General features: G+C 40.3%; 1 protein-coding gene across 2 annotated transcripts in view; it reads left to right on the forward strand.

Annotated features, from left to right (window-relative positions):
* Window positions 1-15,850, forward strand: part of col4a5 (collagen, type IV, alpha 5 (Alport syndrome)) — a 251,011-nt gene that overhangs the window by 182,156 nt on the left and 53,005 nt on the right. For both annotated transcript variants that reach the window (XM_059651364.1, XM_059651365.1), the window contains 7 exons: window positions 935-1,024; window positions 1,836-1,982; window positions 6,906-7,004; window positions 9,142-9,231; window positions 11,718-11,857; window positions 14,255-14,381; window positions 15,515-15,595. In XM_059651364.1, coding sequence (XP_059507347.1) covers window positions 935-1,024; window positions 1,836-1,982; window positions 6,906-7,004; window positions 9,142-9,231; window positions 11,718-11,857; window positions 14,255-14,381; window positions 15,515-15,595 — 774 coding nt within the window. The remainder of the gene's footprint in view (window positions 1-934; window positions 1,025-1,835; window positions 1,983-6,905; window positions 7,005-9,141; window positions 9,232-11,717; window positions 11,858-14,254; window positions 14,382-15,514; window positions 15,596-15,850) is intronic.

A 15,850-nucleotide genomic window follows, 5' to 3' on the forward strand; every position in this document is an offset into this window, starting at 1 on the left:
AGAAGGAAAATGATACAGCTAACTAGACTATCTAAATGTGGAATACAGTTCCTAAAAGATCCTAAAACAAACACCAAAGCAAAGTTTCATCTGTTTCACAATGCCATCACTTTACAGTGATCAAAATTCAGAGAGTTTACTCCTTTATCTCAAATATTTAAGTTTGATCCACATCTTTTTTATGAACTGTGAAGTCTTTGTATGTGAACACTCAGAAATCTGAGAACTCAGCTTCAACTTTCAATTGCCTACAGATTTCTAACCAAAAACTCCTGCTTTGGTAATTATGCATACTAATTGTCCACCAAGGTAATTTATTCCCCGAGCTGTTCCACACTTTTTTTTCTGGGAGGAATGTTACATTGTACTTGGGACCCCAGTCAGGATGCTTCTAAGCTGCTTAAAAACATCCATCTCGGTTTCCAGAAATCAGTGCTTGATTATCCTTAATCAAAAGTAGGCTGTGGCTGTCAATGTTAACATGTCCTGTCATAAACCCAGTACAGTGTTAACAATCTTCTGTTAACAGGTCAGGCATCCATGCTGTCTGACACGTACTGGGTTAGATCAAAGTTCTGATCGGAAGGACTGACTGACCTGGTTATTTTTTAAAAGCTTTCACAAAAGTACCTGACATCCTCTGACACAATCTTTAAGTGCAAACTGTAAGGAATGATATGGAACAGGCAACTTTCATGATATAAGAGCAAGTGGGAATGTGAAAGATGCCAAAAGCATGCTGCAGAGAATTGGGATGGGGCACCCAAACGCCATTAATGGCATTTCCTGGCAAGTATTATGATGGAATCCAGCTGCCCAGTTTACCATCCCTGCACTACACTTAAACTAATAGCTTTACAGACCAAATTACATCTATGTGATGTTCTTCAGCTTTGTAATTTAGGCTTATATTTAATTTCTTCTCTGTTCCTAGGTCCTAAAGGTGAAATGGGTGTCATGGGAACGCCAGGTCCTCCGGGTTCTCCTGGTCTTCCAGGTGCTCCAGGTTTTATCGGTCCAAAAGGTGAGCCTGGCTACACTGGTGCTGAAATTTGTTAGTTTTGGAGTTGGATACAAAGCAACAGCTGGCTGCAATAATTAGCAGTTTTAAGCTTTGGTTTAACGATCGTATAAAGCAGCCAAACCATCATTTGGAAGTGAGTCATGTGGCACGGTTGTGGTATGGTACAGAAATTCTTCAAGGGGACGGCCTTTGGCTTCACCCACACTCTGGAAGGAAGGGAAACCCTGTAAGGTATATCAGGAGCACTGTTATTTTGTTCTAATTCTGAATTCACAGCTGCCACGACCACGTCTGCATACCATTGGGAAACTAGAGCGTCGTTGGAAAACCCAGTAGGCCTCCATGATCTACTCATGATAAGGCTCCTGGCAAGCCCAATTCACTGCCCACTCTGAACTTCCCTCAGCAACAATGACTGCCCTAGGCACGGTTTCCTGGCATACCAGCACTTTCTGGCTTTACTAATCTCCTTTCACCTCCAGACCCAATCCAGCACCTGAAAGCTCTTGCTTGTTATCTCAAACTCCCAAGAAAGTCAACACGTCTACTCACAGGAAGAAAATTTCACTTCAAACTGTGAAAGTACAATTCAGTATCTATGTCACATCATGTGGAGTTGAGGATAGACATAAATAATACCAACAAATGCCTTTAACTTCAATCATTCCCTAATAATTTACTACTTTCTCATATGCCACATTATTGCAAGAAACTTGAGTTTTTAAATTAGCAGTACTGTTGAAATTTAGTAATTAGTAACTTTATTTTCCAGGCTTTCTAATAAAAAAAAGGTCTGTTTTACCTGTTCCAGGTAATGAGGGTATCCCAGGTAGATCTGGAAACCCAGGCGGACCTGGCATTAAAGGTGACAAAGGTGACCCTGGCCCTCCAGGTGCCCCAGGAACAATTGACCCAGGCCAGATCTTTGCAGGACAGAAAGGAGAGCGGGGTATCCCAGGTATGTGAATTACCTTCGTGGAGTTGCTGTGTGGACTTAACTGGCATGTGTAGCTTTGGAACCAGTGCGAGAAAAGAGGCTTAAAAATATCTCTCCTTACATTTCTTTGGAATACAAATTTAGAAATTTAGCCCACAAATGCGGATAGATGTTATCTTGAAATGAGATCAATATATAAGCAATGTTTGTGAATGCCACATCTGACTTCACACACCTTGTTTGTCCTCCAGTGTTTTACATATTTCTTCATAATTCTTCAGCATCTATGTGGGTACAACTCAGCTGCCTAAAATCCATAATGCAATCAGTGTCCAAACTTCTGTCCATTTGACCCTGTACCGGAAGCTCCAATACACAAATATACATAACTTATAATACACCTTACAAAACAGGTTGAGAAGACTGAGATAACACAGTGTGGAGCTGGAGGAACACAGCTAGCCAGGCAGTATCAGAGGAGCAGGAAAGCTGATGTTTCGGGTCGGGACCCTTCTTCAGATTTCTGATATTCAGATATATAGTGCACCTATTACATCACATTAGCTCTAGTCATTATCAAAGTTACTCATGTATCCATCACTTTGGAAATTTTGCTTTGGAGTCTGTCATCTTTGCCAATATTAAATCTCTTAATGGACATACATTTCATACATGTTTTCATTCATTTCTTCTTCAATTCCAAATGCTCTTACCTTGCTTCATTGAGTCTTCTGTATGTTGATCATTGAATTTGAGGCTATTACTTGCAATACTTAGTGTGTTAACTTATTAAACTAATCATCGTGCCTCCAGAACCACCTTCATTACTCCTTTGGGGTCACAGGTATGAAACAACACTTAAAAATTCTCTCTTATTGACTTCTAAATGTGGAATGTGTCTCAAATTATTTCCATTCCATCATCTGGATCCAATAATCAAGTCATGGAATATGAAAGTTTTGCATTAGTGATGTCATTGTACACAAAATGTTATGTGTATATGCCTATCAAATAACATGAACTGATGAAGGCACTAATGCAGCATGTACATATCTTGACGTCCAACTAAGATCAGGAGGAATCAGACTTAAGCAAATGAGTATCAGAAGTAAGTTTTTGGACTCTTTTTAAGAATTTCAAGCTTAAGCAGTCACAAATTCATGTGAAGTAATTTGCACTTGCTTAGTTAGAATTCAAGACAGAAGTTGCAGGATAACAGACTGTAATTGTCTTTAATGGTCGTGACTCATGTAACTTGTTTGCAAACAGGAGCAGGGGTGATTGATTTCTTCCTCTGGAGTTTGGGTGATTTCTGTATATTTATTTCTTAATATTGTTGAGTATGTTCAGAACCATCCTTCCTCTTTCCTTTAGATTGCCCTTCCTGAATTTGGAACTAAATGTCAGGTTTCAGATTACACAAGCATTGAGTTAGTAACATTATTACACACATGATGTGTATATGGCATCACACAACATGAAGCGATGCTGTTACAGATTTTGTAACCTTGGGCCCTGTCTCCACATGACTCGTAGACATTACAGCTCTTCGTGTCTACACATATCCACAAAGATCTGACTACACTGACCCTATATTCCAGTTTTTTGCCTCTAGCCCTGGAGACTATGACAATGCAAGTGAATATCCAAATACTGCATAAATATTGTGACCCCAATCAAACTATTTTAATTCGATGTGAACCACTCAAATATATGACCATCATCAATACTCCTGGTTTCTCCTCACCTTGCCATTTAAGTGATAATTGAGCTTAAACCATGAATAGCAATCTTCAGTCAGCAAGGACACTACATGAAACAAGACATAGCAATGTAGGTTGTTGCTGCTGTTTGTGTAGATTCTCTGATTTTGTTTCTCTCCCTTTGTTCAGTCGTGCAGCACATTTCAGCAGGGACCTGAATTGCTCAACAGTCTATGGGAATATAACATTACAGCTCATTCTCAAATCTATGCAAGGATGATTACCCTATTTGCTTTCTAATTCTTCTTCATGAGTGCTATTTCTTCATTAAGAAGGTCATTCTTGAGCCTGTGACTCTCTACCTCAAGGATAATTTTAATATCAGGAAACCATTTCCTTTGGCGTGTCAGTGTCCATTTAACCATGCCTCCCTACTCAATAGAGGTATAGTTAAATAGACCTGTGGTAACTGATTGAATACAAATTTTAGTATTAGATTGTGTTCTTGAATTCCATAGCCTAGAATAACATCACTGTTTGGTGCCTGTTTTGTGCCTTTATTTCTTGTGTTTCCCTTCAGAATCTTGCAGCTTATGAGCCTCCAGACCTTCATTTTCATCTTGTTCATTTGTGGGAGGTTGGTGGCACTGGCATTTGTTGCACTCTGCCTTCAAAACCTTTTCGCAACCAAAAAAATTGGAGAGAAGTTTGTTACCAAATAGAACCATCGAAGCACCTATTGTTGGCCGACCCCTGCCTATGAGATGATGCTTTACATCTTCTTGTTTAACTCTGTATTAGCTACCACCTCGTGTGTCTCAGGAACCTCACTCTGGCTTGGTTTTCTTTGCTTTGTTTAAAGCCATCGAAAAAGTATAACCTAGAAAGATGTTATTCAGCCCATTTTGTTAAAAATGGCCCACTCTGCTGGCTGACTTAACAGGTTGCCTATTCTAATCCCATTTTCGAGCACCTGGTCAGTAGCGTTACAGGTTACAAAACTTCCAATACAGATCTAGGTCCCTTGTAAATGAATCGAGGGTTTCTACCCCGACCACCAATCCAGACAGTGAATTCCAGACGTCTGCCACCCACAAGGTGAAAAGGATTTTCCTTGTATCCCATCTAATCCTTCTACCATAAACTTTACTGTGTGCTTTCTGATAATTGACCTCTCTTTTCGTAGAAACAGGTCTTTCTAGTCTACTCGATTCAGGCTCCTCATTATGTTGTCCACCTCAATTAAGCCACCCCTCAGCCCCTACTGTCCTAAGAAAAATTACTTTAGCCCATCCAACCTTTCCTCATAATTGCACTTTTTGAGCCCTGGCAACGCTTTTGTAAATCTCCTCTGTACTCTCACTTTATGCCCTACCTGGAACGTGTGACCAGAGCTACACACAAGACTCCAGCTGTGGCTAAACAATGTTTTGTTTTGTTCCAGCATATTACTGCAGAGAAACAAACTGAGCAGAGAAGGCCCACAAAATATGATTCCCATTTTCTCTAGTTTCTGTTCCCAGCCAGCTGAGCTTCCATTTCTCCTAACCCCTTCCAATGCCCTTCTAAACAGTCCAATTCCAGAGATCATGGCCATCAGGGACTATCTGCCAATTATCAGTGTCAAGATCCATCCTGTTATCTCACTTTCAGGTGTCCTTGTCGTGGAGATGTGATCGCTGGTAGGTTGTGACACAACAGCCAGTTCACCCTATACAAGGACATTGTTTTTGAGACCATAGGAAATAGGAACAGGAGTAGGCCACTTGGGCTCTTAAGCTTGCTCTGCCATTCAGTAAGGTCATGGCTGATCCAACATTCCTTACCTTTCTTCTGTAACCCTGATCTGATCAAGAATCTATCTATCCTAGCCTTAAGTATATGCAAAAACTTTGCCCCCACAACTCTCTGTGACAAGGAGTTCCAAAGACTCTCAACCTTCTAAGAGAAGAAATCCCTCCTTATTTCAGTCTTACATTGGTGTCCCTTTATTCCAAGACTGTGTCCTCTCGCCTGAGATTCTCCTATGGAAGGAAACATCCTCTAAACATTTACCCTGACAAGCCCTTTACGGATTCTAAATGTTTCAGTAAGATCACTTCTCATTCTTCTCAACTCAAATGAACAGAGTTCCAACCTGTTTAGCCTTTACAATCATAATCATCCAGCAAATGTAGCTGAGCTAGTACAAACCTCATTGGCTTAGCAACCATAATATACTGTTGAAATTAGCACATTCCAGGACCTCAGAAATTGTATTCTTGTGCTGCTTGGTGATTCAAAAGATATGTCTTGAGACAAAAAGTGAAAGCTGTCCAGCCTTATCTCCTAGAGCCTAGATACGTGAAACTATCAATCTCCAGCATCACATTGTAAATGCTGATCGATAGTGATATAACAACATTCCAAGTCATGGCACTAGTCTTGCTTATGTTGATGGCCATAGCTTCAGAGAGTCTAAGCATATGCCATTAAAGATGTCACTTGGTATGGAATACTAGTGCAGCATCATCTGACTAGAGAAAACTGTCTGATAAAGAATTGAGGCCATGGGTCTCAAGTGGAAAAGGCCAGATAAGAAATGAGTAAGTAGCCTCTGTTGATGAACTGAAAGCATATGACAGTACCCTGCTCCACTTAGAAGCACATATTTTTATTCATCAGCAGGATTAGAGCATTGCTGGCATTTATTGCCCATCCCTAATTGCCCAAAGGGCAGTTCAGACACACCCATAGGTCTGGAGTCAAATATAACCCAGTCCAGGTAAGGATGCCAGTTTCCTTCCCTAAAGGACATTAGTGAACCAGATCGGTTTTCACCCCAACAATCAATAATGGATTCATGGTCATCATTAGATTGTTAATTACAGATTTTTAAAAATTGAATTCAAACCACCATCTGCCATGGTGGGATTTGAGCCCAGGTCCCCAGAATGTTTTCTGGGTCTCTGGATTAACTGTCACAGCAATAATATCACTAGACCATCACTTCCCTTAGGCTGTTGGACCTAAATGAAGAATGGGCAATATTGTTCCTCATTCAAACTGTGTTGCACTAGTTCTTGAAAGTGGTCAATGTCATTGGTATGATGTATAACGAAGTTGGTTAGAATTTTAACATACACCCATTCAATATCTCTCTAAGAATAAAACTGGCTCTGATAAACGGTGACTTAATTAATCAGTTACACAGTTATAAGGATTCATGAGAAAATTTTTGATTTTTGCTTCTATTTTAAAGGTCCACCAGGTCTTCCAGGCGCAAAGGGTTTCACAGGATTATCTGGTGACCCAGGAGCACCAGGACAAGATGGTTTACCAGGATTGCCAGGAGGTCCGGGTAAGGGCAAAAAAACACCACTTTTTCTCCAGAGCATATGAGAATTATGATTGGAAGAAATAGACAAGAGACAACATTGGGGCTACCCAAGTCCTCTGAGCTCAATCAGTTGTGAAGATGCTTGTTTTGTCTGTTCAATTTTCCATTGTGGATTAACAAGTAACACGCCTTTTCCCGATTGAATTTTCATATTTCCTATGGCCTGGGTTTTATAGTTATAATGATGGCCAAGTTGTTATCATTCACTGACATTAACCTAAAATACTGACAGCAACTTCTTGTGTCCATACTTATCTGGTTAAAAATAGAATCTCAGAAGGTTCATTGTGGAATTCGTCATGAATGGTGTCAAAGAATCCATCCATGTTAAGTAGTTAAAAGGTTAGAGTCATTTTCTATGAATGAATTATTTTAAAATATAATAAGGGTTCATTAATCTTCCTTACATGAATGGATTTTCCTCTTTTTGTAGCCATAAGGATAATAAGAGGGATCCATACCCAAAATTACATCATTGAACTTTTATTTTGCAAACTGTCACAAAGAGCTACAATAGTGTAATGTTTGATAAGAATGTTTTATACTGGTAGCCCCAAACCATTGATTTTTCTTTTAACAAAGCTACTCCAGCACAAAATGTATTATAATCTTGAAACAGAGCTAGATGAATGATGAAGAAAATCAATAACCATAATACACCTATATTTGGGATATAAAGGGACCAAATGCAATTATAATTAAGACGATCACTGCGTATATAAGAAATTAGTTATGAACACAAAGGGACAATAAATATTGAAAGCACACATTGGATCTTTAGCTTCAGCCCAATGTTTATAACAGTATAGAAAAGACTACTAGGCAATGGCAGGGGCTGGGATAAGGTATACATCAAGGCCCAGTAACCAGAATTCAGTCTTTAAGACGGCAGATATGCTCGGTGCAGGGGTGACGCCACAGGGCCTTGGCGGAGCCAGTAGTCCACACCAGGAATGGTGCGGAGGTCTCTGATTTCTGTCCCTTCCCACAGGTAATGGTAATTCACCCCTTAATTGTTACAAAATCATCTCATAAACACTGTGGTCTTTATTACTTTAATAAGTGACAGATATCCTATTTAAGTATTTTACTGAAACAATAATTGAATATAAAAACTGGATTCTCTACTCAAAATAGGTTGTATGCTCTATCATTCCCAAGAACTATTAATCTTGTGATTTATTAGCTCACCATCTGAAATTTTTGTGTTCAGCTGTTCATTAAACTTCAGAATAGCTAAGAACTTGTGTTGTCTCATCTTCTTCACCTCTAACTCATGAACCCAACTCCCAACAAGATTTTATATAATCTCTGGTGGGGAATATGTTACTGAGGAAAAATTTCCAGTGTCTTACAGCATCCAGATATTATTAACTGGTAGAAACTTGTTGAAAAGTGTGTCTGGAAGATGTAGTACTTTCACCAAGCTCCATTCCTTTGAGAGAGTCGGATCAGTCTTTCAAATGCATTTGGTGTCTTTAGCATCTGTCTTAACCTAGAGTAGAAAGAGATGTGCCAGATCCAGAACTGTACCAAAAAGGGGCAAAGATTGTACTCCATCCAACAGAAATTAATTGCAATTTCCTGAACTTATGAGAACTTTCCCTTTTGTATCAGAATATTGTTAATAAAACCCCCTGAAAACTTTCAGTCTTGCTAATTATATGTAACTGAGTTTTAGGTGGCATATTGAATCATAACTATTGCCAAAAAAAACTTACCTCAGCTTTTAATGTAAATGTCCCGATATTTATTTTACTATCTATGAAGCTTACAGACATTGAATGACAATCGGTGCCTTTTACTTCCAGATTTGCTACCTATAAAGTGTTTTTATTATGTATGTTTGAGTCTTGAAGATGACCATTATCTGGCCTCAGATTCAAATTATCTTCAGGAAAGGGGAACTCTATACTGCACCAAACCCTGCAACATTGGCATTATAATGCATTGTGCTAAATACAAGTATTTACAGTTAGCACGAGTAAGATTTCTCTACATGTCATGAAATAAATGGAAACAGTTTTCATAGTTCGAATTCTGTTTAAGAACTTTTATAATGTTTATGATGAAATATTTTAATACATTACTTTTGCAGGGATCAAAGGAGACCCGGGGTACCCAGGACAACCAGGATCTCCGGGTCTACCAGGACCAAAAGGATCAATGGGTGAAATGGGTCTTCCAGGTAAGTTCAGAACTGACTTGAATCAAAGCCATTTCATTTACCGATCCCAATAAAAAGCACAACAGGGCACCAAATGGATCAATGTTATGGTTCCAATAATGATTGAATTTTGCATAAAAAGCCCCTCCAATATGGAGGTATTAACATGCTAATTTAGCACAATATACATTCTGTGACTTTGCATGAAATAAGGCCAATTTGCTGGTCTAGGAACACTGTGGTTTCCTCTCCTATGCTATGAACATGGTTCCTGTTGTGCTGCATGCTGGAAAGCAGAACAAGTAAAGACATTACAACTAGAGGCTCGCAGTTATATTCCTGGCCACTAGAAGCTGCCAGCAACCCTGAGACCTGTAGATTGTAGTAGTGGAAACTATGAAGCAACACAGCTTATTGTCAGTTTCTTTCTTCAAGCTGTTCCTAGAAGTCCCACAAATCATGCACAGGTTCTGGTACAAGACACTTTTTCTTGGATTGTACAACCAACAAGAGAATAGAAAAGAGAGGAAGAAATGCATTTGCTTGGTCTCTTATTGCCCTGGGGCTAGTGGGCCTACACCCTCTGCAGGGTTAGACGGAGCTCTGCAAACCCCAACACTCCTCAAAATTTTGGAGCAGTCTAAAAGGTATATTCCTGACCTTTGAGTCTGGAAGTGAAAACAGGCAGTATAAATTTCCTTCAGGAATAGTATAAGTGAAAAGCAATGATGTGAAACTGCAATCTTCATATGTGTGATAATGGAAACTGCAGATGCTGGAGGATCCAAGATAATAAAGTGTGAAGCTGGATGAACATAGCAGGCCAAGCAGCATCTCAGGAGCACAAAAGCTGACATTTCGGGCCTAGGCCCTTCATCAGAGAGAGGGATGGGGTGAGGGTTCTGGAATGAATAAGAAGAGAGGGGGAAGTGGACCGAAGATGGAGAGAAAAGAAGATAGGTGGAGAGGACAGCATAGGTAGGGAGGGGATAGGTCATTCCAGGGAAGACGGACAGGTCAAGGAGGTGGGATAAGGTTAGTAGGTAGGAGATGGAGGTGCGGCTTGGGGTGGGAGGAAGGGATGGGTGAGAGGAAGAACAGGTTAGGGAGGCAGAGACAGGCTGGGCTGGTTTTGGGATGCAGTGGGTGGAGGGGAAGAGCTGGGCTGGTTGTGTGGTGCAGTGGGGGGAGGGGACGAACTGGGCTGGTTTTGGGAACCCTCCCCCCACTGCACCACACAACCAGCCCAGCTCTTCCCCTCCACCCACTGCATCCCAAAACCAGCCCAGCCTGTCTCTGCCTCCCTAACCTGTTCTTCCTCTCACCCATCCCTTCCTCCCACCCCAAGCCGCACCTCCATTTCCTACCTACTAACCTCATCCCACCTCCTTGACCTGTCCGTCTTCCCTGGACTGAACTATCCCCTCCCTACCTCCCCACCTATATTCTCCTCTCCACCTATCTTCTTTTCTCTCCATCTTCAGTCCGCCTCCCCCTCTCCCCCTATTTATTCCAGAACCCTCACCCCATCCCCCTCTCTGATGAAGGGTCTAGGCCCGAAACGTCAGCTTTTGTGCTCCTGAGATGCTGCTTGACCTGCTGTGTTCATCCAGCTTCACGCTTTATTATCTTCATATGCGCCCTGACATCTGGAGCTAGAATGGTCACTGAATTAGTGTTGTGTTGTAGTTTCTTTTGAACTTTAGTGTCAAACAGATGGAAAGAATGTCCCTAACATTCATCAGGTACCAGTACCATGAAACAGATGTGATTGATCCCCATCCAGTAACAAGTCAGCACGAGCTCTAAATTAGCCATTTTTCTTAGAGACTAGTGAAGAAATTGTACATGACTACATGGAAAAATAGAGGATGCATTCAACAGTCAGCAGAAAAAGTGGGGCGGTCTTAATTTTATTATGACTCCCAATTCTTCAAAATTTCAATAGATATGAGCTCACAAAGACTGCAATTTTTGTCGGTTGCCTCACCTAAGTGGATTTTATTATTTTTCGATATCTAGCCAAGAGACGTAGGAATAATTGTAACTGATCCTGTTGCTAATCCGACTTGCAAAATTCTAGTAGGCATCATTCTGGTCAGTTTTCATTTCCTGATGTTGCTAAAATAAGCCATCTCAACATGGGCTGGCAATTTAATCTGGGATCTTTGTGGGTGGAATGTCTTAAACATGTTACCATTCTTGCACTGTTGGATAGCCAAATGGAGGGACCTTTATGGTGTATCTAACTTGTATTTGTACATGACCCATGAGGTCTTGGTAATGAGATGGCATCATTCAGGTAATAAGAAACTCACACATTTCCTTCTTCTAAAATCTCTCCCTGAAGACTCATCACCAGCATTTTAAAATAAAAAATGTAAGCAGCATATCAGATAGAGCTAATACCAAAGCAGTGTATGTTTTGCTGTTTTATCCAGCCAATATTAGTAATGAAATCAATAGGTTGAAAATCCATCTTTTGCATTCATTTCTGTACCTGATAGGTCCACCAGGTAGTAAAGGTACTCCAGGAAGTCCTGGTCGTCCAGGTCAGCCAGGTACTCCAGGTGGTCCAGGCTTAAAGGGTGAAAAAGGTGATTCAGGTATTCCAGAACTAGGGTCCCCAGGCCCTCCTGGTCAAAAGGTAAGACTTTAACGACTGATGAGTGGAAACAAATTAAGTGTGAAGAAACCTTTGTTTATTTGTATTTGAAAACAAATATAAAGTAATAGGCTTTAACCTGCATTTAAATAAGTAGTAAAATGCTTTAGTTGCTGCTGAGGGTGATTCAATTTGTAACTCCATTCACTTGGTTTAAGTACAAGTTTTCATTTCTTGGAGAGTTCCACTACCTTGCACTGAGGGCCATTTAGGCTCAGTATTCCCTCTAAGCTGTGTGGCTGTGCACACGTGCAGCCACTCCACTGTTCTGCACATGAATATTGTCATTGACACAATGATTGCGGCATTGAATTCTGGTTCTAGAATTCACTGCCACACACAGGCCTCCAAGGCTCCTATAGCCAGTAAGAAAATTAGATGGAATTTTGCTTAGGGATAGTGTCTTTCCAAAAGGGGATCAAGATAGCTAATATTCAGCGATGACACTTTTGGTTAATCAGAAGTAAGCAGATACCCAAGTTGCCCAAATTGTGACATTGAGGTTTCCTGGTCCATGCTAACTTAGGCCTAACATTATGACGTTAAAGTTTTGCACAGTTAAGTGGGGTACAGCGTTGTCAGCTTGGTATTTGTTACTTCCATTGAGTTACTACTGTCACTATTTTGTGTTCAAGGATCTATTATTGTCTTTCAAAGCTTCTTTTGTTTATCAGAGCAAAGTGTAGAGCTGGGCAAAACCAATGGTTGGAATTGTGCCCATGAAGATGAATTTGGACTGCTGGTGAAGATCATCCAAAATTTTCAGAGTTAATATTCATGAGTTGGGCAGACCTTTTTCCAGATTCATTGTCTGTCTTGGAGGTGGGGGTTGTTGGGCCCTGAAAGAGCTTCTATCCATTTTTCCTTCTCATTCCTTTCTCCTTTCACCTTACTTTTAAGCCTTTTTAACTTCTGATCAGAGCAAAGGTACTCCACTAGTATACATGCTGTAGAAAGTCAAAACTGTAGTGGAACCCAGTTCTGTTCAAATTCTGCAGCTTTTAGAGGAGGCTGTGAAAAACTAGGCTCCCAAGAGCTGTGTCAGAGCAGCAGTGCACACTTCTGTGTATCTATTGAGTCATGATGTGGAAGCACCGGTGTTGGACTGGCGTGGACAAGGTCAGAAGTCACATGACACCAGGTTAAAGTCCAACAGGTTTATTTGACATCATAAGCTTTCGGAGCATTGCTTCTTCATCAGGTGAGGTGACATAGTGTTCCAAAAACTTGTGATTTCAAATAAGCCTGTTGGACTGTAACCTGGTGTCATTTGACTTCTATTGGGTCAAACCTTGTTTATGTATCCTCATGGTGCCATCTTGCTGCCCTTTGTGTAATAGCCAGCCTCTAAATTCCGGGACAGGTCTACAACAGACTTCGTGAAGAGTTGGATGTTCTACTCAACTATGCTTCTTGAGTCTCTCCAACTAGTGGAAACACCTTCTCCACATCCACTCCGTCCAGGCCTTAAAGTACTCTTGAAGTTTCATTCAGATACCCTTCATCTTTCTAAATCCCAGTGACTACAGAACCAGAGTAATCAACCATTCCTCATTTGATAAATTCTTCATCCTCGGGATTGTCCAATAGGAGGGAAGGAACCATAAGCTACTAGGACAAGCCAAAACGAAGTGTCATAGAAGTGGGGTAAGCGGGAAAATGCAGAACAGCTTAAGCAAAAACTGAATGTGGTGATGGAAGTCACACCTGCTGTTAGCCTTTCTTCATGAAAAGCCTTGGGACTGATTTAGACTGGGACCCAGAGGATAGGGATATAAATGGGTTTGGTTATGCTACTGGCAGGCACTGAGGTTAAGGCAACATAAGTGATTAAAAAAGTTAAATATGGAGCTCATATGTAAATTCAAGATTCTTTTTGTGAATTCTTGAATTCATCTGTCTTTTTCATGTGAAAATGTTTAATTCTAATGTGTATACAGGGAGGAGGATGAAGAATTGTCATTGCAGTATATCAGGAAAGACATACTGGTTAGCTTGGTGTGATTTAAGTTTGTGATGCTAAGTCTGTACTGTACACTTCATTCTTAATCTTCAAATCCTTCTATCATTCTCACCTCCAGCAAAAGATTTAGAACCAAAAGCACTTTAGCTGAATACAAAATGCTCTTTCCGGAAACTGCCCATGTTTAGAATGGCAGCTTATATAATTTATTTAGTAACTGGATGCTTCTCACACTTAAAGTTGACATGCAATAGAAAATTCAGTGTGTTCTGTGCATGATTTAAAATCATGAACAGTTCAATGTGCTTGTTATAAAGTTGGATATATTAATCTGAAACCCTGGTGTTCCTGAATACAGATATTAATTAATATCTCCTCACTGTATTTTCTCACACTCTCATTCTCTTTTCATCCAGGGTGAACCAGGTGCTCCTGGTTTCCCAGGTAATCCTGGAGGTAAGGGTGTTCCAGGTGGCACTGGTCTTCCTGGATTGCCTGGTGCACCTGGTCCTAAAGGTGATTCTGGCCAACCAGGATTCCCAGGTAAGTCCCAAAAAAACACTGCTTTCCCCAAGGATTTGATATTTTAATTGTGCTCAACCAAAGTGTCATCAGTTGGGCTGGAAGATCAGTTGCAATGTGACCTGTGGGTAGGTGCAGATTCAGGTGCTAGAGGAGTTGACCAAAAAGAAATAAGATTGTAAGAAATAGCTGTAAACTAATTGGCATAAGGTAAATAATATGGCAGAGTTGAAGGTGCACCTTCAAACTTGTGGCAGGAGACATGTGTTTGAATTCAGGAGCATAGTACCAATGCTGGGGAAAGAGGGAACTGTACTGTTGGGACAGCTTACATTTGACTATGTTGAGACCATTCTGTTGGCGAATAGTGTTTAACTAGGAGGTAGAGAGGGACTTAAGCCAAGTAATTGTGATGGATCGAGGGGTGTTGATTCACATAACAGAAAGGAGGAAGATTACAGTACAGGGTAGCTAATCAGGTAATGCTCTATTGAATTCTATTGATTGCATTTCTGCACTCTGTTCTGCTATCTGATGTACTTTATATGGTACAATCTGCCTGTATAGCATGCAAAACAAAAGTTTTACTGCATGTAGCTTTCAGAACAATATGGATGAGATAACAGAATAAATAGAAGTAAATAAGAATGATGTCATCGCCATCAGAGAGACAGGGTTGCAAAGTGACCATGGCTAGCACCCAAATATTCAAGGGCATTTGATTTTGGAAGGACCAGAAGAAAGGAAAAGGAGGATTAAAGGAGGAATTCATATGGTAGTGAAAACAGGGAGGCAATGCTGTAGTGGTATTGTCACTTGACAAGAAATCCTGAGACCCAGGTGGCAAACTGAGACTTGAGTTTGAATTCCACCATACATCCTACCAATTCCAATAAATCTATTAAAATTCTATCCTAAACAGCAGGAACAGCAATGTGTATGTCTGAAATAGCAAGACGTAGAGTATCATTGCAATTTTGATAGCAGAGTGGATTTGCTGGAATGTATATATTTTTTGGTTAAGTATGAGATTGTATTTTTGGAGGTAATTATCTTTATCAATTTTTGAAATCTCATTTGTGTTAGTCAAAAATAAAATAGACCAATCAAATATGCGAATGCAAACCACATTTTGTTTTTTCTCTGTTTTGCAGGTACACCTGGAATTCCTGGTCCCAAGGGAATTGATGGCTTCCCAGGTCCTCCTGGCCTTATTGGACCACCTGGTCCACCAGGTACATTAAGGACAATGTAATGTAATCCATTTAGTTTGGAAATGTAGGTTGAAGCGATCATAAATCAGGTTATCAGCATTGGGCACAAACCATTAAAGCCAGTTTGATTCTGATTCAGAATTAATAACCCAGTGAAAAATATTCCCCCATTTGAACTCTGAAATGCTGTGCCATAAAATGATGATGTATGGATTATGTACCATAATTGTGGCCAGATTACCATGTAAATATATATCCCATACCAACGTGTTCAAG

This window comes from Stegostoma tigrinum, chromosome 15, assembly GCF_030684315.1.
Source record: "Stegostoma tigrinum isolate sSteTig4 chromosome 15, sSteTig4.hap1, whole genome shotgun sequence".
NCBI classification, from domain to species: Eukaryota; Metazoa; Chordata; class Chondrichthyes; order Orectolobiformes; family Stegostomatidae; genus Stegostoma; species Stegostoma tigrinum.